Here is a 23,518-nt window from a genome sequence, read left to right on the forward strand (position 1 = left end):
TTCGGTGGTGGGCGTTAACGGGCTGTACGGTTTGAGCACGGGGAACTCGCATTAAACCCTTTCCCGTGACACGCTCTGTGGGCTCTGTTCCTGAGGTGGGCCCGGGCCGCCCGCCATCAGGCCCCCGGAACTACAACTCCCAGCGTGCCCCGCGCGCCGCGCGCGGCGATGACGCGCGGCTCCCCGCACCTCCCGGGCGACGGCGCCGCGGGGTGACATGGCGGCCGTGCGGGAGCGGCGGTGAAGGTGAGCCACGGGCGGGGCCGGGCCGAGGGGACTTGACAGCTGCTCTAGACCGACCCAGTCTCTCTGAGGGTCGCCTCTGGAGATGCAGGGATAGGGACAGGGACAAGGGCAGGGTCGGGTGAGTGTCGGACCCTCTGGGGCAGGGTCCTGAGGGGGCGCGAGGCGGGCACGAAGAGGGCGCTTCCCGCCCTTTCCTCCCGCCCCTGAGGGCTGAGGGGAGGCGGCGTCCGGCCGGAGCGTCAGCCCAGCGCCTTCTCCGGGCTCCGGTATGGCGGGGGAGCAGAGCCCAGAGCATCGCTGAGGCACACCGGCATGGCGGGGAGCAGAGCCCAGGGCATCCCTGAGGCACACCGGGATGGCGGGGCGTAGAGCTGGGGGTATTCTTCGGGCACACCGGGATGGCGGGAGCAGAGCCCGTGACGGCGGAGCTCGGTAGCCTGTGTCCGTCATCCGCGGTCACTCTGCCACAGGGCTGGAGACCGGCTGGACTCGGCGTCGCTGAAGGAGCTGCGGGACCGAGTGCGGCCGGGGCGAGGGAGAAGGCAGGGAAAACTGCTGCCATTTGTCTTCGAGAGGGCCTCAAGCTGGCCATGCGTGACTTGTGAAAACGTAACTCATCCTGAAAGTAAGCAGACGATGGGGAGGAGTGATCACTGCGAGCCTGTTTATTGGAAGGGAGAAAGAAAGAGTTTTTGGTTTTTTTCTGATGCACGAGTTGTAAATTTTAAAGTGGAACAATTTTTTTGTGAAAGACAGAAGATAGTCCTTAAAATGCATATTTATCTAGTTCTTGTAAAGATGCTGGGTTGGATCACAGAGTCATGGAATGGTTTGGGTTGGAAGGGACCTTAAAGATTATCCAGTTCCACCCCCTGCTGTGGGCAGGGCACGTTCTGCCAGACTGGGTGGATCAAGTCCTGTCCAACCTGGCCTTGAGCACTTGCAGGGATGGGGCAGCCACAGCTTGTCTGTGAAACCTCTGCCAGGGCCTCACCATCCTCACAGGGAAGAATTTCTCCCCAGTAGCCCATCTAACCCTGCCCTCTGTAGGTGGAAAGCCTTTCCCCCTTGCCCTGTCACTACACCCTCTTGGACAGGTGTTGGCACTTGGTGACACTGGTCTTTGCTGGATTTTTCCCTGTAGCGCAATGTCCCTGTTGTTCACTCGTTCCAACTCAATAGTTGCAGTGAAGAAGGATAAAAGACACATGGCTGAGGTAAATGCTTCTCCACTTAAACATTTTGTCACTGCAAAGAAGAAAATCAATGGTATCTTTGAACAGTTGGCTGCGTACATCAACGAGAGCTCCTCATTCCTAGAAGGTAATTTGAGTTCTTGAGCTATGAGTGTGTAACAGTGCTCTGCCTACGTATGATTTCCCCCAAAATATGCACCAACCCCCTCAGTCAGTTAAACTGCACTGCTGAAGCTGCCTCAGCAGGGACTCCTGTCCCTCCTGTCCTTGGGTAAGGGACAGGGGACAGTGCCTGCACTACAGGACAGGGAAGGGCTGGTCCCAGGGAATCCAGCACCTTGGCAGGGACTCTCCTTCCACCTTCCCTTGGGGTGTGCAAACAGTGTTAATACTGATTAAACCTGTTAATACTGCTCAATCTGTGTTTATTTATACTTGCATGTCTGTTTATGCATTCATGTTTGTAAGAAAAACCAAAAATTATTTTGTTGAATTTGGGTGGAGTTCAGGTTCCTATTTGAAGATTAAAAGTTCATGCATGTTAAGAAACTGAGCTAGTTAGGGAGCTATGCTTGGTTTTTATGTTTGGGAGATTTTTAATTAATGACACAACCCCAGCAGGTATTTTTTGCCTATAATCCTTTCACTATTCTTGCCTGGATGCATCATTGCAACTGACATGTAACATACACCAGTAATTAGCTTTAACAGCTTAAGGCACAGACAGATTTTATCTCTAATGGTGTTGGACTGTTTGCAGTATTGGATGTTCTGTTCAAGGCAGTCCCAAGAATGAACAGTCATGTGTCCAGTTGATAAATCCTATTGTAAAATTGCTTCAGGGTGTCATTGCCTGTGTCAAGAACACCCATGCAAGCTGTGGGACACAGATAAATGTTAAGTGATACCATCACAGAGAGGGGCTTCACCCAGCTCTGACCCAGACAGCTTCTGGCATTCACAGACATGATCTATTTTGATTTCAGAAACACACAAGAATGCAGAGCTCGATCCTGTCACCACAGAAGAGCAGGTACTGGAAGTCAAAGGCTACCTGTCAAAAGTCAGTGGTATTAGTGAAGTGTTGGCAAGACGACACATGAAAGTTGCTTTTTTTGGGAGGTGAGTCACATGCTTGGGTTGCCTACGCTCCCCATTCAGTAAAGCATTTGAGTACTGTAGCCACTAGTGCTTTAGCTTTTGCTTGTAATGTCCCTGATACAGGTGCTCTTGTAAATTGGAAACAAGTATTTTATCACATAATTCTTCAATTTGAAGAATTCTTTAAATCGGGAAATAGAAAAGCCTTTTTGCAGGTTGCCTCTGGCACCTAAATTGTTAATGGCTCTGATACAGCTTGGCTGTAGAGAACTTGCTTTTGTAACATTGAAATGAGCACACCTGGCTCTTGGAAGCCTGAAACACTGTCCTTAATCTGACTGCAGGACAAGCAATGGGAAGAGCACTGTGATAAATGCCATGCTGTGGGACAAAGTTCTTCCCTCAGGAATTGGACACACCACTAATTGCTTCTTGCGCGTAGAAGGGACAGACGGACACGAGGCTTTCCTGCTGACTGAAGGTTCAGAGGAAAAGAAGAGTGTTAAGGTACAATTTACTTAAGCATAAGCTTAAGAGCCTTCAGAAATGCCAGAAAAGGAAAGAAAAAAAAATTCACAGTTAAGGATTTTAATCAATAAAGGAGTGGAGATGAAGAATGAGTCTTTGTTAGATGTAGGAAGTAAGGAATGAAGGAACTTGCAGAATGGAGACTTGTTCATTTTATGGAAGAGATGATATGTTGTATTTGTTAGTGATAGCAGGGAACAATGACTCAGGAAGTTTTGAGCTTTGTATAACTGATGGAATCAAAGACTTCCTGGTAATTCCTCAGTAACCTTTCTGACAGGAAAAATCTCTCATAAACTCTCACTAGCAGTTGCCTTTTTTCTAGGACACTCAAGAAGGTTTTATGTGGAAAACCTTCCAGAGAGAAAATAATTTGAACTTGGGCTTTATCTCAAATCGTCTGTGAACAGCCCTGAAGGAGGATTATTGTGTTAGTGGGTCTTGGCATACAGGAAATGTTATTTCCATCTTTTCCTAGACTGTAAACCAGCTGGCTCATGCCCTTCATCAGGATGAACATCTGAATGCTGGCAGCCTAGTCAGTGTAATGTGGCCCAATTCCAAATGTTCTCTCTTAAAGGACGACCTGGTGCTGATGGACAGGTGAGAAATAGCTTTCTTTCCTTTCCTGCTTATCACAGACTAATTATGGAACTGTTTTCATAACATATTTAACATACCTCAAGGGAATTGACCCTGTTCTAAGACAGTGACCAAAGTCCCTTGCTGTAATTAACAGTGCAATTTTCTTGGTCATTACTTCCTTTTAGCCTGTACTCTCTCACCTCAGGGCAGTGTACTCAGACATGGGAAATTAATGCTCTGAAAAGCTCCTATTAACTTCTAAAATTCTGGGTTTGCTGTATTCACAGCACAGTAATATCTCATTTCTCTTTATTTCTAGCCCTGGCATTGATGTAACCACAGAGCTGGACAGCTGGATTGACAAGTTCTGTCTTGATGCTGATGTGTTTGTCCTGGTGGCAAATTCTGAATCAACATTGATGCAAACTGTATGTGCAAGTCCACTTGTTCAATGAATTTGGCTAAAGGTTAAAAATACTTGACATATTAATTAAAAGAGGTTTTGTTTCATTTTCCTTAGGAGAAGCAGTTCTTTCACAAGGTGAATGAGCGTCTATCTCGACCCAATATATTTATTTTAAATAACCGTTGGGATGCATCTGCCTCTGAACCAGAATACATGGAAGAGGTTGGTGATGTGTTTAAGCTGCTTCTCTTTGCATGGATATTATGGAGTCTGTTTTGACTCTGGTCCTTGGGGATACCATCACTGCTATGTGTGATGGTTTTACAGGTTGGATTTTTATCACCTTATTGTGGAGACTCTAGGGAACACAGACTAGTGATCTGGACGTGACCCTTGAAATTGCTGAGCAGGAAGTCAAGAGTCTCACAGGGGCCCTTTGAAGTTAGAACACTTTAGAAAACCTCTGGAAAATTCCATAAAATAGCAAATTTTTTGTTCATGCTTTTTTGGTAGCTTTAGACCAGCAGAGGGCATTTGGGTGCCTGGTCTAACCTTTAAGAGATGGATGATGTGGATTTAAATGCATGTGTGGTTTGTGGTTGTCCCTCAGGTGCGCCGGCAGCACATGGAGCGCTGTACTAGTTTCCTGGTGGATGAGCTGGGTGTGGTGGATCGAGCCCAGGCAGGGGATCGAATTTTCTTTGTGTCTGCAAAAGAAGTGCTGAATGCCAGGATTCAGAGGGCTCAAGGGATGCCAGAAGGAGGTGAGGAAAGCTAACAGAAACTTTCCATTGACTTACAGAGATGAAAATAGAGTATCTTGTTGCAAAAAATGCATAAAATTGGGGTAGACCAAATTATTAATAAGGCAATCACAACAGAAGGGGTGACTTAGCACTTTTACGTTGGCTTCAGTGTAAAGCAAGAGCATTTCTTAATGTCCAACATCTGATTGCTTTGTCAAAATTTAAGTGATTGTTTTGTGCATTCCTTCTCTGAGGTGGAGCATTGGCAGATGGATTTCAAGTCAGAATGCTTGAATTTCAAAGCTTCGAGAGAAGGTTTGAGGTGAGCATTATGTGTGCCGTGACTTTTTGGTTATTTTACTCCTGAAAGACTGGCACTTGCGGGGACATATTTTGGAAATAGATTGTACAGGAGGGAGAAACTATGTTAGTAATGGTTCTGCCTGCTGCTGATCTTGGGCTGCCTTTTGTATACAGGAATGCATCTCACAGTCAGCAGTAAAAACAAAATTCGAGCAGCATACAGTGAGAGCGAAGCAGATTGCGGAAGATGTTCGTCTCATCATGGACTCCGTGCACGTTGCTGCCCAGGAACAGCGGTGAGAGCTCTGCTGGTGCTTGCAGAACTGCACTTTATATTCTGGGAGAAATGTAAGGGAACATGAGGATTTGAAATGCAAAGCAGAATCCAGCATGTTTGAGAGCAGGAAGGACATTGGTGGTCTTGCTTCTAGTGAATTATGGAAGTATTGGGAAAAGGACCTTATTTTTGTACTGTGCCATGGCTGTGTAATGCGTTGCAGATACTGACATGTTTTGTTGTTAGGCAGGAAAATTAGTCTTATTTCTGGAATTCAAATATATTTATAGATCAAAAATGCATTTATTTGGCATTTTGATGGACAGGGTTTTTTTTCACCAGAGTTTACTGTCTGGAAATGCGAGAGGAACGTCAGGATCGTCTAGGTTTTATTGACAAACAGCTGGAGCTCCTTACTCAAGACTACAAGAGGAAAATCAAGCAAATCACTGAAGAGGTGGAGAGGCAGGTAAGGAGGAGTGTCTGTGGAAAACTGGATTGTCTGAAACAGTTACCAGCATGGTGGGGGAAATGTGCAGTGCTGACAAAGCTTTGAAGTACTAAAAATGTGGGAGTTACATATGGGAAGAGGACAAGAGCTTCCACAAGCTCTATTTTCTCTCCTGTGCTGTTTCTCTAGGTGTCAAATGCAATGGCAGAAGAAATCAGACGGCTCTCAGTGTTGGTAGATGAATACCAAGCAGACTTCCACCCATCTCAAGTAGTTCTTAAAGTGTACAAGAGTGTAAGTGATGTTTGCTTAAGCAATTTAAGAGACCTTTTTTAGCTCTGAGTAATTATGCCAGCTCATTGTTAGACAATCTCAATCTTCCAACTAGGATATGAGATAAAGCTTTAATTTTTTAATGATCTCAGTAATAAATTGATACACATTATATATCATATTATATAGATTGAACAGAACTTTTCCTGAACTAAAGAGTCTATGTGAGGTTTTTTTTATTTGCCTTTTCATCCCCTTCACTGAAAAATGTGGGGAGGTATGATACTAATGTTGCAACACTGGGCACACAGATTGTGTCCTGTTTTGGGAGGCTCTTTTTAACTAGCAAGCTCTAGCACCTTCAGCCTGCATCTTAGCTATGTTTATTCTAATTTTAATAACCCTTTCTTTGTTTGTCAGGAGCTGCATAAACACATCGAGGAGGGCCTGGGCCGTAACATGTCAGATCGCTGCTCCAGTGCTATCACAACTTCCCTGCAGGCAGTGCAGCAAGAAATGATAGGTCAGTTCCACAGGCACTGTTGCCCTTTCTCTTCCCTTGAATTGCAATGTGAAATAAGTGGGTAGATGTTTTGGGTTTCTCATTAATCCAGTGGCTGATGTGCAGGTGACACCATCTTAGTTCCATCTTGATGAGTAATGCTGTTGTGCAGAGGACTAGTTCTGTGTCTGAACTTATGCAGTGAATATGTACAGTCACAGTGTAATCCTCATGACAGAGTGAAACTGTGGCAAAATTTGGGAGATTCTCACACCAGATCCTAATGAAATACAAATTACTTGGAACTAGGTGCCTGTCTGAATATGGGACCATGGTGCCTAAAGAACTGGGTATCAGATTTTGATTTCCAAGGACATGCTAATCTGTAAACTTCACCAGCTACCTATAAGGATTTTGGAGGGTCCATGGAAAGATTTCCCTCTGGGTTAGTCTGAAGAACCAAGAATTGAATAATAATTGATGATGTATCTCTTACTTTGCAACATGCTTGGCTTACAAAATTTAACATACTAAGAAAACTGACTGTAGAGGATGAAACAAACCATAAGCACCTTGATTATAGAATACAAGAGCAGTTAATTCTGGTGAACTCAACAGCTGGTTTTTTTTGTTTTTGTTTTCTCTCTGTGTAGATGGTTTAAAACCCCTCCTCCCAGTGTCTGTGCGGGGCCAGATAGACATGCTAATTCCCCGGCAGTGCTTCATGCTCAGCTATGATCTGAACTGTGACAAGCTCTGTGCCGACTTCCAGGAGGACATAGAATTCCATTTCTCTCTTGGATGGACGATGCTGGTGAACAGATTTTTGGGACCAAAGAATGGTCGTCGGGCCTTGATGGGCTATAATGACCAGGTAGAGTACCTCACTGAGTGATTGGGTAGATATTCATTGTTTCAATGGCTGCTAAAGTTCCTTTGGTGGGAAGAGCAGTAGTTCACCTCCTTTTATTCTCTTCTTTGATTTTGTTTTGTCCCTGCTTTTCTAATTAGGTTCAGCGCCCTTTAACACCAGCAAATCCCAGCCTGCCTCCTTTGCCTCAGGGTTCTATGACCCAGGAAGAACTCATGGTGTCCATGGTGACTGGACTGGCCTCTTTAACTTCCCGAACTTCCATGGGGATCATCGTGGTTGGTGGTGTGGTATGTGTGCATTCTAGGTAGCATTTTTATAACTTAACTTGGAGCACTGATGTAAAAAGCCCTTGCACTGCCAAATCCTGTAGACATTTGCTATTGACAGATGGGGTTTTCTATTTCCTATTACCTGTTTTCTCCTTTGATCTTCCATTTGAGTATAGTGAGCTGATTTTGCAGTGCTCTGTGCACCATTGTTGGGAGTGAATATCAGTCTGAGATGATGATTGTGTTTATCCTTGTGCTGCTTTAGGTCTGGAAGGCTGTGGGTTGGAGACTGATTGCTCTCTCTTTCGGCCTTTATGGGCTGCTCTATGTGTACGAGCGCCTCACCTGGACCACCAAGGCGAAGGAGAGAGCTTTCAAGCGGCAGTTTGTGGAGTATGCTGGGGAGAAGCTGCAGCTCATCGTCAGCTACACGGGCTCCAACTGCAGCCACCAAGTCCAGCAGTGAGTTCCCTGTATTCAGCTAACCCCTTATGGAAATCCTCTTGTTTGGGGCTTTTTAGTGCTATTCCTTGTTTAAAAAAAAGAGAACTTCATGCTGAATTCCAGATTTTCAAAAATGTAATGACACATGTTTTAAAATAATATTACTTTTATTTTGAATATGTAGTGTTTGGTTGCTGTTAGGCATTAGTCTTAATATACTTCCATGTGTCAAATCAAAATTCTCTGACATATTCTTGTACAGAAGTGGAAAGATGAGTGTCTGAGTCATGATACCATTATCCCTATATATCAAAGGGATTTATTCCTTGAATGTGCTGCTTGATCTTACTTTCCATTATACTCAGCTCTTCTTGTTTCATAGAGAGCTAGCTGGAACGTTTGCTCATTTGTGTCAGCAAGTGGATGTCACACGAGAGAATCTTGAGCAAGAAATTTCTGCCATGAATAAAAAAATAGAAGTTTTGGATTCACTGCAGAGCAAAGCAAAACTGCTCAGGTGAGATTTGATTATTCCATACAATTGTTTTTTGTGTGATTGCCCCAGGATGTTCATGTGAGCTGTAGCTTAGAGTTCATTCTGTCTTCGTCATAGCACTTGATGTGCAGGTGTCAGCACTTTTCCCTACCAAGTCATGTTCCTTTTCACTAGGTACTTTCCTATGGACTGTTGACAGTTTAAATAACTGTCTCACTTCTGTCTCACAAAGCACCTTTTTCTCCCTGTTTTTTATTTTTTTGGAATTACAGCTCCTTCCCATTTATGAAAACATAGTCTTCCACTCCTACAAACTCCTTCAGGCCCATATAAAATTATGCAAAAAGTCTTGCCTTCACCTATGTACCCAGTTGTCTCCTGCTTTCTTTACCCTGCAGAGGCTATTGGGAACACTTTTTCAAGCATTCCTTACCTACACCATAAGACCAATGTGAAGTTGTGTCCAAAATCTCTGTTTAAACCTCAAAGCTTAGGTACTAACAGCAGGCAAGCATTCTTGACCTGCAAAGGAATGGCAGCAACCTTTTGGAATGAAGCTCTGGCACTCCATGCCTTGCTGTGTACTCATTTTTGTTGCACTTCTTTCTGACTGGCTTGAGAAGAGCTGTTTCATTCACCTAACAAAACTTTCTGTCCTTGCAGGAACAAAGCAGGTTGGCTTGACAGCGAGCTCAACATGTTCACACATCAGTATCTGCAGCAAAGCAGATAGTGTGAGAAAAAGAGAAAAACAGCAGTTTCCCTTCAGTGCCCTCTTAATTACTGCAGAGAACGTGGTGGGTGGTGGAATTCCCTAAAGGGAATGAGCAAGAGCATACTGCTGTGTTTCCAGTTGCTGTGTGAACAGTAGGATTCTGCTTCCCTGTTCTGTGTCCCACCTCTAAACACTACCTGTTAATAACTTCTTTTTCCTTGTGAGACCAGGCTACTTCAGGAGGAGTGTGTGCTTTATACATTTACAGGGGGCTTTTACTGTACTTCATTTTGCTTTAAACAATTGTAAAGCAATCAAGCAAATGTCTTTCAGGTTAAAAGTTATTCTGACACATCTTTATGGAGTCATTTGTTTTACTTCATAAGGACAGAACTTTTGACTTCCAGGCCCCAGGTAGACGTATGTGTGACAAGCAGTTGTTTGCCTAAACACAGATCCCACGCACACAGACATGATGGTGGTTTCACAAAGCATTTATAGCCCACACAGGCTTGTCTCTGAGGTTAACATTCCGTTGTTCTAGAGCATAACAGAAAATCACAATGTCACTGCATAGAAAGGTTTATTGCTCTCAGGATGCTTGAACCTGTGAACAAAACCCAGTTCTCCTCTGGAGCAAAAGGGATTAAGATTTTCCTTAAGCTTAGTGAATTTGGAGTTAGTTTCTTCCTCTTCAGAGCTCGTTAATAACACAGTCTGGCTTATTTCCTGTCATGGACGAATAGTTTGCAAAGACAGAACTAGTTCCTGGGAAGGAGATAGTGCTGATAATTTGGCAGCTTGTTGAAGAAGAAAACTAGGGAAGAGAAGCCAGTTGACACAATGCAAAGCACTGCATTATGAGCTCTGTTGATGAATGTGGGGCTTTTTTTGGAAGAGCACAGCTGTCTTTCTGGAAGCAGGCCTGTGGAATTCCATTACCACTATTTGGCCACAAGAACAGCATGTGGATTACACACTGTAAGAGATGTTGCTTCATGTAGAGTTCCCACAGGATGTACAGTGGGCAGCAATAGGATTTGATATGTTTCTCTTCTGTTAAAAGTATTAGAACGTGCTGGCAGGTGCAGCTCCTCTGGGGTGGGGGGAGTTGTGGCTCTTGTAGTTCATGCCAGGGCAAGAATGGCTTAAAGCAATTTAGTTTTTTAAATACACTCTTTATTTGCAAATACATGAAATTAATTGTTGAGTTTTGCCCTGATGCATTTGGAATATAATATTTGGGAATTGTAAGGACTTGAGTCTCTTCCAGTTGGAATTTGCAGAGAAGAAATTCTGGCTGATTTCAGGAGCTTGAGTAGGATTAAGTTCCTCTATTGCAAGCTTCTTTTTCTCCTTGTGGGTCAGTATTTTGCCATGTGTTGGTTATAATCTTTCTGTTGCCTACAAAATGTCTGAGGAATCCAGAATCAGATCTTGTAGTTGTGAGGTTAGTGACAACCTGTATCTCTTCAGCATCACACACATAGAATATGGGCTGTCTTTGAGCAGGTCCCAGCTGAATTCAGAACTACTGAGCAGTTTTTCATGTTGACAAAGAGACTTTTCCCTTGAAAATGGCTTTAGGATTTCTCATTCATGCTCAGGTGTGAATATATGTGCCTGTAATAAGTCCCATGTTTTCCATAGCATGGAACTTCCAGAAAAAAGCTGCCTGATACTTGAGGGAGTAAAAATAGTGAAATGTCAGTAAGTACTTCTTAGGTAAGGCTGTTCTGAGATTTGCAGAAAGACTTGAGGTATCTTCATTGTGTAGGAGCTGGTGGTGAGACATCCCTAGAATGCAGAAAGGAAACAAACCTTTCCCTTCCAGTAGAAAGCTTTGACTCCAGCTCAGACCGAAAAGCTGTTTCTGTCAGAAGGTTTTTTTGACCTTGACTGGGTTCCTCAGGCATCCACCAGGATGGGAATATAGATTTGATCAAATCTGAGAACAAGCAAGGAAGAAGTTAAAGTCCTTGCTTTTGGAAGTGGGTACTCTGAGCTTGAGGTGAAGTATATTGGAGTAAGTGGAATAATCTAATCTTACTCTGCTGCAGGTCTTGGTTGAATAAATTTGAATCTTTAGTCTCTCAAGCTGTCACATACACAGCTATAATAAGCTATGTTCTGTTCCATTGAGTTCAAATGCATGTCCCTAATACTCAAGGATATTGTCAATTCCAGGTCAAGGCAGAGGTGATGTTCTACTGCTCAGCAGCTCGTGACTACTTGCTTTTGATGAGGTAGTGTTCTCTCTTCAGCTGGCCTTTAGAGGAAATCTGATAAATGAGCTGATCTTTAAGCCAGTGTCTTATCTGTGAAGGGAAAAGAGATTGATGGGTTCTTAGAACCCAGTGTCTTGCTGCTGTGTGTGTGATGCTGCTCAGGCCCTGGTGCTGTTGACATTCTCACTGCAGAGCTGAAGCCTAACCTACAGAATGGGGGAAAGAACCACTTGAACTTTTTCAGAAGCAAAACTGCTAACATACGTGGGTGTAATCCTTGTCCTGGAAGCCCAAGTGATTGAGAATCAAACAGGCCTATAAGCTGGATTCCTCTGAAAAAAATTACAGCTGTACTTCTTTAATTGAGAGTGGTGGAGGAATGAACACTATCATGAGTTTGTTCTCTTCTGATTTTTGTAAAGAATGCTAAACTATTCCTTAAAACAGGTAATTCCAGAAACAATCTTCCCCAAACTCCCATTTAAAGAAGGTCAGCTAAATGCACTTTTATCTTATTGCTGCTACTTACTTTTCCTGTTGCATTATGTTGATGGAGCTCTTGGAAATACTCTTACCAGTGAGTTTTCTCTCTGCTGTATTTAAGGTGATAAATTTGCATGAGTTAGTCCTGTAACAGTGCTGTAAAAAATGGAAACCAAAATAAAAATGAATTGGAAAAACATTTCTCCTGGTGTGTCCTGCATGTTGTGACAGTCTTCCAGTGTAAGCATATCAGCTTACATCAGTATGTATAGCTTTGTTGCTTTGTGTTACTGAATTGCATGTTAGACACTAGTGACCTTTTTCTGCGTTCTTACTTTGAAAATTAACAAGGAGACCAATGACACTGAATTGCCTGATAGAAAGTTTTAGTCGCACTAAAATTGTCAGTATTGAATCAATGATTTCTTGAGAACATTGTAGGAAATAATAGTGAGCAACTACTGAATTGGTGGCCCGAAACGGGTGGATCAGTATCCTCAGTGTGAAAAACGCCAATCACTTGTTTTTCAAATGTTAAAAGTTTAATAGCAGTAATATAATTAGAATAATAAAGTTTGAACAATTGAGGTTAGGACAATATGAGACAATAAAAACAAAGAGATACGGACATCCGGGTACCTTTTTCTGGGCAACACGAGCCCGAAAAAGGACCCCGGTTAACAGAGGATTAACCCTTAAAAACAATCGCCTGTTGCATATTCATACACCTCATACATGATGCATAAATTCCATTCAAACACAGGATTCTGTCTGGTCACTGTCAACTTCTTCCTCTTAATCCTCATGCCGTCTTCCTGTCTGAGCGAGGTGGGAAGAAGTTAGTTTTCTGCTGATAAGGGAGCAATAAATTCCCTTTCTTGAAAGATTTAGGTGTCCTGCAACCGCCATCCGGTGAGGGCCCCTCATTCCTTTCTAAGAGAAAACATTCCACATACGTAGTTCTTATTTTAACGAACAAAAGCTACTCTTTTTGCTATGAAACTACATTTACCATAGTATTAAAATGTTAATACAGCACTACTCAATACAACTTAAATGTGTAAATATCTGCGTAGAGCCATATAATATGCACTTCTCACACTCAGCTACCGAGTTACATCGGGCCAGTTAGAGAAGGCCTGATTTCCCGTGATGAGTTTCCAAAACAATTCCTTTGGGCTCTGGGGGTGCTGGGGGTACGTGTCCCTTTTGACACGGAGCGCTGGGGGCACGGTGGTGCCGGGGCTGTGTCCCGAGCCCTACCCCGCACCTGCGGCCGGGCCGGGCCGGGCCGGGGCTGTGTCCCGAGCCCTACCCCGCACCTGCGGCCGGGCAGGGCCGGGCCGGGGCTCTGTCCCGAGCTCTACCCTGCACCTGCGGCCGGGCAGGGCCGGGCAGGCCCCGCAGGATGGTGCCGGGGCTCTGTCCCGAGCTCGCCCGGGGGAATCCCAGCGGCGGCCGGAGCCGGGCGGGCATCCCCCGACTGCCGGAGCCGGGCGGGCATCCCCCGGAGCGGCGGGGGCGGCGCAGGTGGGCCGGGAAACGCGGGGACTCGGAACGCTGAGCCCCGGAGCCGCAGGGCCTGGCGGGACTCGCGGGCTCCCCGCACTGCCCGGGACGGAGGGACGGAGGGAGGGAGGAGTTCAGCGGTCTCTGCCGGCTGCCGGACCGGCCTCTTGGGTCGGAAAGGGCAGTTTAAAATGCTCGGGCTCTCTCGCTCGTGACCGCGGCAGGCCCGAAGCAGCGCGTCTGTGCAGGAGCAGCGCGGGGTGCTGAGCAATCCCCTCGCAGCTCAGCTCCCGAGACAACCGTTGTTTATTGCTAACTGCGGGAGGCGAAGCTCCTTTTCAGAAAGATTTCAAATTACAGCAGTTACATAAACCTGAGACCCCGGGGCTGGGCACGAAGGACCTGTAGATTATGCCAAGAGTGGACCTCATCTGGTAAAACCCTTCCAAAAGTCCCTTGACTGATGTTATTTTCCGAGTATTTGCTTTCTGATGAGCAATGATGAGTGGATGCTTATCAAATCTATTAGCTTTGTCCTGTGAAGGCTGTGAGAACTACTGGGTTTTTTTCCAAATTGTCTCAAATATAGTGCCTCAACACTGATATTTCTGTTTTACATTTTGTAGTGCACCTCTCCCTTATTTTTGTAACAAAGAGTTGTTGTAGTTTGTTGATAGTTAGCACTGCTCTTGGTTCCTCCCACTAGTGTTGTATCACATGTGCATTTGATTCCTCATGTCCAGTTGCCAAGGTAGCAGATGCAAAACCAAACTAGATGAGCTTTGCAGAAGGTTTTAGGGATCCTTTAGAACAAAAGGTCCCAGAGAAACACATAGTTTTCTTGAGAACATAATTTATCAGTCTAGTCAAAAGCAGTGTGGGAGTTTGGGTTTAGGGTTTGCAGCTGCTTTATTTAAAAATCCACTTTCTGCAAATTTAGAGGAGCTTGTGATATTGTAAAGATGTTGAACAGTGTGACAGCCTTTCAATCAAACTAGGTTTTATTTATTTATCTGTTTATTAACTCCTTTTCACCTCCCTCTTCTAATAAAAGGGCATCCCTTTGTGGGATTTAATTTAATTTCTGGGATTGGAATTGCCTGAACTGTAGTTCTGAGTCGTAGTTGAGCCTTTTTGGAGCCTTCCTGCCCAGGGAACATGGAAGACAGCTTTGACTCTGTATTTCTTTTGGATGTAGCAGATATATTCATGTAATTAGTTATATTTTAAACTTCCAAGCATCCTGGTGTTATCACAATATAAATTTCAATGCTTCAAAAGAACATTACAGCAGAATTGCATAAGTGTGTCCTAAATAACGACCTCTAAACCAAATTTTATTTAGCTTTTTGATGTGAATTTTTAGCTTATTTAGCTTTTTGATGTGAATTTTTCGTGTTTACTGTTTTCTCTGTCAGAGTTTACTCTTTTCTCCATTAAGTCAGCTCCCAGTTTCTGAGTGCAAAATATTTGGCAGTATGTCCAAGGGGAGAGAAGCATCTCGTGCTGGTTCTGAGCATAAGGAGTTTTGAGACTGACTGATCTCTCAGGAGCAAGAATCAACATTTCAACAGCTGTAAGTATTTTTTTAGGAAAAGTCCCCTGAAAGTGTGTCTGCTTCTAATGGCTTGAATTTATGTAGTTCACTCTTCTTCTGCCTTTACATTAAAATGTTTTTGTAGGATGGACTCGGAGCTCCTGAACAGGCTGCGCCAGGCCAACCAGGAGCTTCTGCAAAGGCTGAGAATAAAGCAGGAGGAGATCAGAAAAGGACTTCCCAGCAAGAAACGCCTTCCAGCAGCTCTTCATGGCAGTCCAGCTGCTGAGAGATGGATCCCCTTGTCCAGCAGAGTGGTATGTGTGGTGTATGTGCTAGAAATTCAAGGAGCAAACGGGCCCCTATGACAGACTGCAGCTCTGCCTATGGTTTGCTGTGGTCAAGGAGACACATGGACATGAAAGAGCTCTTAGAAAGTGGTATGTGGAATATAGAGTCTGTTAGAAAAGTCCTTTGGTTGTTTACTCCGTGGTCTCAATCTGTTCTCCTGGTAAAGGGTTTGGAGATCAGTCCTGCCTAAGAAAGGCAAGTTTCTTCTTCTAAGATAGGAATGACCACTGTCGAACAAAATTCTTTTGTTTCTTCTAAGCACAAGGGCTGAAAGTTCAATGGTTCCTCAGATCAGGAAAAGCTGCATTTAGTTGGAAGTGGATCTCTTTCTTATACTCTCCAGGACTTTTCTTTTTCCCCTGCAGGAATTTAAAGGAGTGAACAGACTAGAATGAGAGGTTGATTAGTGAGTGAAATGTTCTTACAAAAGGTATTTGTAGTCTGGCTGATGATACGTGTTAAGAGAGTCTGTCCTTACAGAAGGAAAATGAGGCTGATGCAGTAAAATCTACAGCTGACCCTGGAATAATGGTGTCTGTGGAACCCAGAGGTGGCCCAGCCCTCAGCTCATCTCTTAAACACAGCAGCAGTGCCAGAGGGCTACAGCAACAGCAAGCAAACACACAGGAAGGAGCAGACCTCAATTCCAGCCTTCCTGGGAAAGAGAAGAGTGTTGTGCCAGTGTCAGCAGTCACTACGTGTGGCAGAGAAGTCTCCAGAGTGGATGGGGATGGTGGTGCTCAAGGAAGTCCAGAGAAAGAATCCTTCTTCCTGGGACATGGAGAGAACAGAAAACAGTCTGCTGTGCTGCATGGTTTCCATGAGAAAAGTCATCCAGGGCCATCACAAAACAAAGACACCAGTAAGAAGCAGGTGGTCATCAAAGAGCCCCGTGTCCCTAAATCAGCCCTGCTGATGTCTCCATCCAAACAGCCGAAGGTAAATGTTAAACCAATGCTTTTCTTATTTTCCTAAGTCAACAGAATGATGAGGGGGAAGGGTCAGGTGAACGTTACCTGTTCCCACTGTGTAAATTGGAAGCTGGGGTCAGAACTGTTCCCAGCTAAAGCAGCCAGGGGCTGTTGGCAGTTTGTTCAAGCCCTGCTTTCCTTGGCCAGTGAACTGAAATCCAGAAATCCCTAACACTTTTGCATATGTCATCCACATGCTGAGGGAGAGCAGGCAGGGGCAGTGCTGCTGTTCCACAGTTTGTCTCCTTAGGTGTGCAGGGCAGGCCCTGGCTGTGATCATCCTCCATAGCAGCCCAGGTTGTCTCATCCTTGGCAGTGTGTGATGCAGCTCAGCATTTTGTTTAAAGCTCTGAAAAATCCTGCCTTACTTGGGCAAGTCCCTGCCTCCTCTTTCTGTTTTGTTTACTGACAAGACAAAGAGCTGGTCAGCAAATTACTGGTAGAGGCATGGATGGAATCCAGTCTCAAACTAAGCCACAGCTGTCCCATCTGAACAGCTTTGGGTTGTCTCCTCAGCTGTACCTTTGAATGTCCTGCCAGGTGATTAGGAAGTTGTTCTGAATTGTTTTCTTTCAGAAGGAAACTCGTCATGTGACTTTTCAGTCTGACCCTGAAGAAGATGCCATACCTGTCAGCAGCTGGTCTGCCCATCCTTTACTGGGCTATGACTGGATTGCAGGTGAGTCCTAACTCTGAAGCAAAGCTCTCAGTGTGTTGTGGTGATATTTAGAGTTAAAACACAGTTTATGACCCCTTTGGGGTGTGATGGAACTGCTGTCCTAGGGCCAATGAGCAGGTCCCAGCAGAGGGGCTGCAGCTTTGTCTGAGGCCCCTCTCCAGACTGGAGGTGACCTGTGCTTACCTGGAGTGGTGAAGTGGCAGTGATATGGGAATTCAGGCAGCAAATGGTGAAGCCTGGTGAGGCCAGAAGGGATACCAAATACCTGGAATGAATGAATGCAATAAGGGACCCAAACCACACAGTAAATCTCTGGCTTGACATGATGTTCTGCCCTTCTCATTATCATTATTTTGTTTTGACTGTATCTTGTGAGGCTTGCTTTGGTAATTTCCCAAATTTTGTAAATCATTGAACTCTTCTCTTTCCTTGGTCTTCTCAGGGCTTCTTGATACAAAGTCTCCAGTAACAGAAAAATCTGAGCAATACTTTGCTGAGCTGCATGAGTTCCGACAGTCCAACAGAGAAACCTGTATTCATCAGCAGCACCTGGAGTAAGTGGCAGTGGGGAAGGGCTGAAGCAGCAATGTTCAGTCCCTTGGTAATCCCTGTAGTATTGATAAGCATAATCTGATTGCAGCAGGATGTTGCAGGCATGGCTTTGAGGGTCTTTATTTACCTCTCAGTCATGTGTGCTTGGAAGAGGCAGTGCTGTCCAGAGGGCCAATCCCTCTGTCACTAACTGATTTTCTTGTGTGTTTCTTTAGGCCTGAGGCTCTGGATTGCACCAGTCCTGAAGAAGAACTGGATTTGATAATTGGTTCTCATAAGTGTAAGATCATATTTCTTCCTAATGTAATTTCTGTGAATCAACAACTAAGCAGTCTTTGCCTGTCATCCTGAGAGAGCACCACATCATGCAAGACCAGCAAGAATGTGTTATTTTCAGCTGCAGCTTTTCAACCAGATTCAACATCCTACTCCAAAGATACTTGAGTCTTCTAGGGATCCACTCTCAGTGTCATTTTAATTCGTTAGGGTTTCTTGTAATTGGCTAATGTTCTGTTTCTAAATTGAAGAGCTTGAAGTTTTGGTTTTGCTTTTTAGGAACTTACTTGGGGACAGGAAATGTATAAGATATTTCAGGAAAAGCAGCTCTTTTTATAGAATGCAGATGTGGTGCTGTGATAGAACACAGCTTTTTTGGCTGGGTTCAGGGAGCTTGTGACAAACAAGAGCCATGATGAAGGTTTGTTGCTCTGTGCAGGTGTTTACTGTTACGGATTAAACCAGCGCCTCTTCACCATCCCTGCGGATGCAGAGTCTGCCTGCCCTGTGTGTAAGATCCCACGTAGCCAGCAGCCCCCAGGGACACTGGAGGAGCCAGCCTATGTCAGGTAAATAAGAATCATTGCTTTGTGATGTGCACAAATAGAAACAATAGAGAAAGAAACAATAAAGAAAATCTGATCAGGTGAAGGAGAAAAGAGCGTCCCAACAGTTCTGTAGAAGGTTGCTGTTTTCAAGGCAGAGATCTCTTGCTTAAAAACTCCTTACTGATCTTTTCTATAATCACAAACAGTCTTAAAATCAATGAGAAATGCATGTTTTGTCTGAATTTGAACCAGAATCTGAATGTACATGTAAAGTGTCTACTGCCCTAATCCAGAATGTTTCACTTGGTTCACTTTGGGGTTAGACCTTGGATTCTGAGTGGGAAGGCATGCAGATTCCCTGTGCCTTGGCAGAGGTGTAGTCAGTTCCTCCCCTTGTGTGGTTCCAGGGTCAGCATTCCCAGGTCTGCCCTTTTGCCAGCCCACAAGTACAAAGCCCACCGCAGGAGGAGCTTTGAGCCAGCAGATGATCTTGCCCTGCCCTCGGTAAGTTGCTCTCTTCCTGCTGATGGCACAACCCCAGCTGGTCCTTGATGTATAGCAAGAAGGAAAGAGAATCTGGGACTCATTCCCTTTGCAGAGTTTCCACTAAAATTTTTGATATGCATCAGCCAGATGCATATCAAGAGAGAGAGCATTTGAGATAGCCAGAACATCCTTTGGTGTGTTCTGAGTTCATGCCTTTGTGTGAATGGCATCAAGTGTATGACATATTTCCAATGCTTTACACTGCACAAAAGAAAATGCCATGTGGAGATTTGGCTGACTTGCTCCAGGCATTGGCCTCTCAGCACAATGAACCATAGCTAAGAGTACCTGTGTTTGTTTCCACACATGTTAAGGAGTCTGAAAGGCAAGTGTCTATAAAGTATTCACAAAATCAGGAGTGGCAAAGGTGGATTTAAAACTGGTGTTGTATCTGTGGGCCTGTATTCCAGCCAGTAGTCAATGCTGCAGGCAGCATTGTTAATTTAACCTAGCCCAGGCCCAGAGATTTCCAGGGAAGAGCTGGGAGGAAGTTCAGTTCTGCGGTTTAGGGAACTGGATGAGTCAGTTGAGACAGGTTCAGAGGGGTCAGGTGCTTGAGTTCACAAACTGGGAGATCAGTTTAGAAAGCTGGAAGAGGGGACAACTGTTTAATTCTCCTTTATTTGAGATTTCATTTATTTCCTGTTAGTCATATAAAACTCCTCAAAAATAATAGATTAATTACTCACTTAAACCTCCCTGTGCAGAAGTTACTTCTAAATAATAACAGGCCACAATAGATAAAAAAGGAAAAGCATTCCCATCCCTTTTCACAGCATTGCATGGCTGGCTGGGAAAACATGGTTCCTTCCAGCAGCACCCTGCTCAGCAGTTTGGATCTGAGAGCCTCACTGGAGGAGAAGCCTTCTCCCTGCCCTCACCTGGTAAGCACAGCCTCTGGAGTCCCAGGAGATGCTGGGAATTGCACAAATGGAAATTGCAGCCCCATCTCTAAAGGGTGTGATTATTGAGGGCAAACAAAAGTGCCTGGAGGAGTATCTCCTTATCACCAGTGGGAAATGTGTTCCTTCTGCTGATTGGTGTGCAGAGGCAAAAAAGCAAGTGGAGCTGAGCAAAAGCCTGTTCAGCTCACCAGTCTTCATCAGAATGGGAAAAGTCACTGTGGCATTCTTTGATTAATACCCTCTTTGTTTGGATTCCAGGACTCAGTGTCCAGAGTGTCAGGAAAAGCCAGAACTGCCAAGTTTCTACACCTGCCTCACTTGGCTCACTGAGGTTCAGCAGAGCAAACCAGGACAGCAGGCAGCAGCTCTCAGTTCAGACCCCACTCCCTCAACACTCTGGATCATGACTTGATTGCCCTGGGGAAGGGATGGGCAGGCACGTGGAAACAGCTCAGAAACAAAGCAATTTGGATAAAAATAAATCTTTGGACAGATTTCCCCCAGTTTTCATAGTCATGCACTTCAGTGAGCAGCTAATTTATACAGATCTGAGCTTGTACAGTCACTGTGTTCACTTTGCATTTTTTGCCTTTTACAGCTACTGAGCAGCTGCATGAACTGTCCCAGCTAGGCTGGATGAAGTCCTGTGTGCAGGATCTTTAGGGCATCTGCCACCTCAGCTGAGAACCAGTGTGGCATTAACTCTGAATGCCAGCTGAGGAATTGGCCTGTGAAGGGCCTGGCTCAGTGGAGTGACACAAATATGTTTATTTTCAGATATTTGAAACATGACACACAGTTTTCTACTGAGTTAAACTTGAGTTCCTCAGTGATTTGTAAAAAATTTTAAAATTCAGTTTATTCTCAGTGCAATGTATGTAGCTACAGAATGTAGTACAACAGAGTAACTTTGAATGTGAAAAAAATCTTAAATGAGATTTAATTAATCAATGAGCTAGATAATGCCTTAAAATGGTTGCATATTTTGCTTACCTCTACTATTCCAAGTTTTCTGGAAATAAACCAAAAAAGCATTTTAGAATTTTTGAATTGTACAAAACCAAACTACTTCACATAGTGTGATTTGTTTAAACTTTATAGACCAATCTTACTTTCTGTGTCTGAAAACAATAAAACTGATGGTTTATTTTGCTTTAAATTTTCTGAAACAGAAGTTCCTGCCTCAAATGTATTTTAGGGAGCTAATTTGAGAGGATGAATTTGGTTTGTGCAGCTTCTTGGCATTCACTTACTTTTATATTATATACATTATTTATTAAATCAAATATAATGTATTTTTGGGATCTAACTTGAGAGAATGAATTTGGTTTGCAGCTTCTTGGCATTCACTTACTTTTATATTATATACATTATTTATTAAATCAAATACATGAATACACTTCATAAAAAAGGAGAGGAATATTGCAAGCATGATTTAGCATGACTTTAGCTTTGGGTTATGTATCTGTAGGGTCAACTGAATGGAATTGGTCACATAATTTCCATTATTGGAAATGCTAATTTAAAAATATACTAATCCAGTGACTATAGAACACTGGGTGCCAAACTTTATACCAAATAGGGCAAATTCAACATTTTTCCTACTTTGCCTTCAAACTCAAGACATCATAAACATTTCCTTAATTTATCCTGAAATAAATTACAGCAAGCCTGTTCCACACTATAAACAGAGGGAAGGTAATGCTGTGGATTGAGTGACCCCTGTTAGATCTCTCTGGTGGATGCAGGTTGGAGCCAATGTTGAATTCAAAATGTCTCTTGATAGATGGGAGTGCATCCAGTCTGTCACACCTGTGGAAGTGTTGGAGGTGTGATTGTGACCCTCTGTTAGAAACAGTGAAAGAATTTGTGATGCTGCCCCTGCTCACTCACTTTTGTCTCTGTGTGTTGCTTCTGGCCTTCATTTACAAGTTCAAACAGCCTGAAAATGCTCCTGTTTGTGGAGCTTCTCTTTTAAATTCATGTTCCCTCCATCTGCCCTGCTTGGCCTCTGCAGTGGTTGAGTCCAGACCTGCCCCGTGGCCTTTCCCTGCTGTGAGGGGCAGTTTGAGTGTGCACACAGCCGTGTTTTGTTCTGTAACAAGGAGCTTTGCACGCTGGCTTTGTCCTGCAGCGTGGTGCACAGTCCTGGAGAGCACACCCGTGCAGGACAGGGGGCTGGGATGTCACCTGGGTGGGGTTGAACTGGCCGGGATGAGGGAAGGGATCTGAACCCTGACTTCATCTTCCAGAAGGCTGATTTATTATATTATATCATATTAAAATGATATACTAAAACTCTACTAAAAGAATAGAAAGAAAAGATCCATCAGCAGGCTAGAAAGAACAGGAATGGAATGAATAACAAAAGCTGGTGACTCCCAGAGAGTCAGAGCCAGCTGCATCCGTGATTGGCCATTAATTAGAAACAACCAACCTGCACAATCACAGCTGCACCTCTTGCATTCCACAGCAGCACATAATTATTTACATTTCTTTCCTGAGGCTCCTCAGTTCCTCAGGAGGAAAATCCTGGCAAAAGGATTTTTCATAAAATATCATGGCTACACCTGGTTGTACATTGTAAATGAGCACATCTACTTACTGCTTGAAAAGTTGCATTTCAGCCAGTGTTAAAGCAGCTTCTGCACTTGGACAGTGGGCTCTGTGCTGGAGCCAGTGCTGGATCTGCATTTCCAGGGAGAACAGAGAGTGGTGGGGGTGTGTGGGGTTTGTTGGGATTGTGGGTTAGGAATACTGAAATGTTTTGAGGCCAAGAGTTTCCTAAGCCTCAAAATAATACAAACACTGGACTTGATTGAGTAGACACAGAGGTATGGGATAGCTTGTCTGCTGTTCCTGGAGGTAGGCTTGACCTGGATTTATATTTTTCCCATATTTAGCACTGAGGAACATGCAGGTTTAGTCTGGGCAGCTGTGTATCCTGTTGATGGCTGGATCTGTGTGTGCTCAATTGTGTCAGTTCTCTTCTGCCTGATGTTTTGGTAGTAAAGCTGGTGGTTTAATTCCCCTTTCTGGCTGTATTGCATATATATAACACTGATTCACGAGATGGGAAATCCAGCTTTGCTTAATTAGACAAATTAGATGCAGTAAATGATGTATTTGTGATTGTTTTGAACAGAACAATGAAGTTCAGCTGTTAAAATACAGCTCCCACCTACATCTCAGTACCAGTGTTAGATGGTCTTTAGTGTTTGTTTGCCTTCTCCTATTAAGATAATTTTCATGGTGTCTCAGGATCAGGTGTTTCTTGCTGCCAGTAAGAATTAATATCAAGAGTTTTGAATGAATGTGGTGCTGATTTATGTGTTCTGTTTTGTTATCAGCACATCAAGCAGTGACTGACCCCAGAACTCCCAGGTGAAACAGCTGCATGTGGCTTGAACTTGCTTTTTGAATCATTTGCAAACTTTGATTTTGGGGGCTTTAATCTCTGGAACCTGGGTTTTCAAAGCCCATAAGGATTTGTTTTCAGAGTGTCTCAAATTTGAAGATGC

At 44.0% G+C, this 23,518-nt stretch overlaps 2 protein-coding genes across 3 annotated transcripts; both read left to right on the forward strand.

Moving 5' to 3' along the window:
* Nucleotides 1-157: 157 nt before the first annotated feature.
* Nucleotides 158-12,322, forward strand: MFN2 (mitofusin 2). The gene is made up of 19 exons (XM_041419574.1): nucleotides 158-246; nucleotides 717-871; nucleotides 1,391-1,569; nucleotides 2,429-2,564; nucleotides 2,888-3,050; nucleotides 3,550-3,674; nucleotides 3,976-4,084; nucleotides 4,177-4,284; nucleotides 4,673-4,826; nucleotides 5,063-5,130; nucleotides 5,286-5,407; nucleotides 5,731-5,857; nucleotides 6,029-6,133; nucleotides 6,533-6,635; nucleotides 7,268-7,488; nucleotides 7,626-7,775; nucleotides 8,023-8,219; nucleotides 8,584-8,718; nucleotides 9,361-12,322. Exons 3-19 carry the CDS (start codon nucleotides 1,395-1,397, stop codon nucleotides 9,428-9,430), a joined length of 2,268 nt encoding a protein of 755 aa, XP_041275508.1. The 5' UTR covers nucleotides 158-246; nucleotides 717-871; nucleotides 1,391-1,394; the 3' UTR covers nucleotides 9,431-12,322.
* Nucleotides 12,323-13,557: 1,235 nt separating this feature from the next.
* LOC121344110 (migration and invasion inhibitory protein) lies at nucleotides 13,558-21,153 on the forward strand. 2 transcript variants are annotated; one of them, XM_041419820.1, is made up of 11 exons: nucleotides 13,558-13,653; nucleotides 15,051-15,208; nucleotides 15,315-15,486; nucleotides 16,001-16,459; nucleotides 17,068-17,170; nucleotides 17,613-17,724; nucleotides 17,938-18,002; nucleotides 18,438-18,567; nucleotides 18,954-19,050; nucleotides 19,869-19,976; nucleotides 20,256-21,153. In XM_041419820.1, the coding sequence occupies exons 3-11, from the start codon at nucleotides 15,316-15,318 to the stop codon at nucleotides 20,325-20,327; spliced, it is 1,317 nt and encodes a 438-aa protein (XP_041275754.1). In that variant the 5' UTR covers nucleotides 13,558-13,653; nucleotides 15,051-15,208; nucleotide 15,315; the 3' UTR covers nucleotides 20,328-21,153. The 2 variants fall into 2 exon arrangements, with proteins under 2 accessions (XP_041275754.1, XP_041275755.1); XM_041419821.1 differs by having other exon boundaries at nucleotides 13,569-13,653; nucleotides 15,074-15,208.
* The last annotated feature ends 2,365 nt before the right edge of the window (nucleotides 21,154-23,518 follow it).

This window comes from Onychostruthus taczanowskii, unplaced genomic scaffold, assembly GCF_017590055.1.
Source record: "Onychostruthus taczanowskii isolate IOZ18803 unplaced genomic scaffold, ASM1759005v1 scaffold61, whole genome shotgun sequence".
NCBI lineage: Eukaryota > Metazoa > Chordata > Aves > Passeriformes > Passeridae > Onychostruthus > Onychostruthus taczanowskii.

Coding starts and splice junctions, on each gene's coding strand:
- LOC121344110 (XM_041419820.1), top strand. CDS start 15,316: ATGGACTCGGAGCTCCTGAACAGGCTGCGCCAGGCCAACCAGGAGCTT. Junction 15,487..16,000: donor TCCCCTTGTCCAGCAGAGTG/GTATGTGTGGTG, acceptor CTGTCCTTACAG/AAGGAAAATGAGGCTGATGC. Junction 17,171..17,612: donor GGGCTATGACTGGATTGCAG/GTGAGTCCTAAC, acceptor TGGTCTTCTCAG/GGCTTCTTGATACAAAGTCT.
- MFN2 (XM_041419574.1), top strand. CDS start 1,395: ATGTCCCTGTTGTTCACTCGTTCCAACTCAATAGTTGCAGTGAAGAAG. Junction 1,570..2,428: donor GAGCTCCTCATTCCTAGAAG/GTAATTTGAGTT, acceptor TTTTGATTTCAG/AAACACACAAGAATGCAGAG. Junction 6,636..7,267: donor AGTGCAGCAAGAAATGATAG/GTCAGTTCCACA, acceptor CTCTCTGTGTAG/ATGGTTTAAAACCCCTCCTC.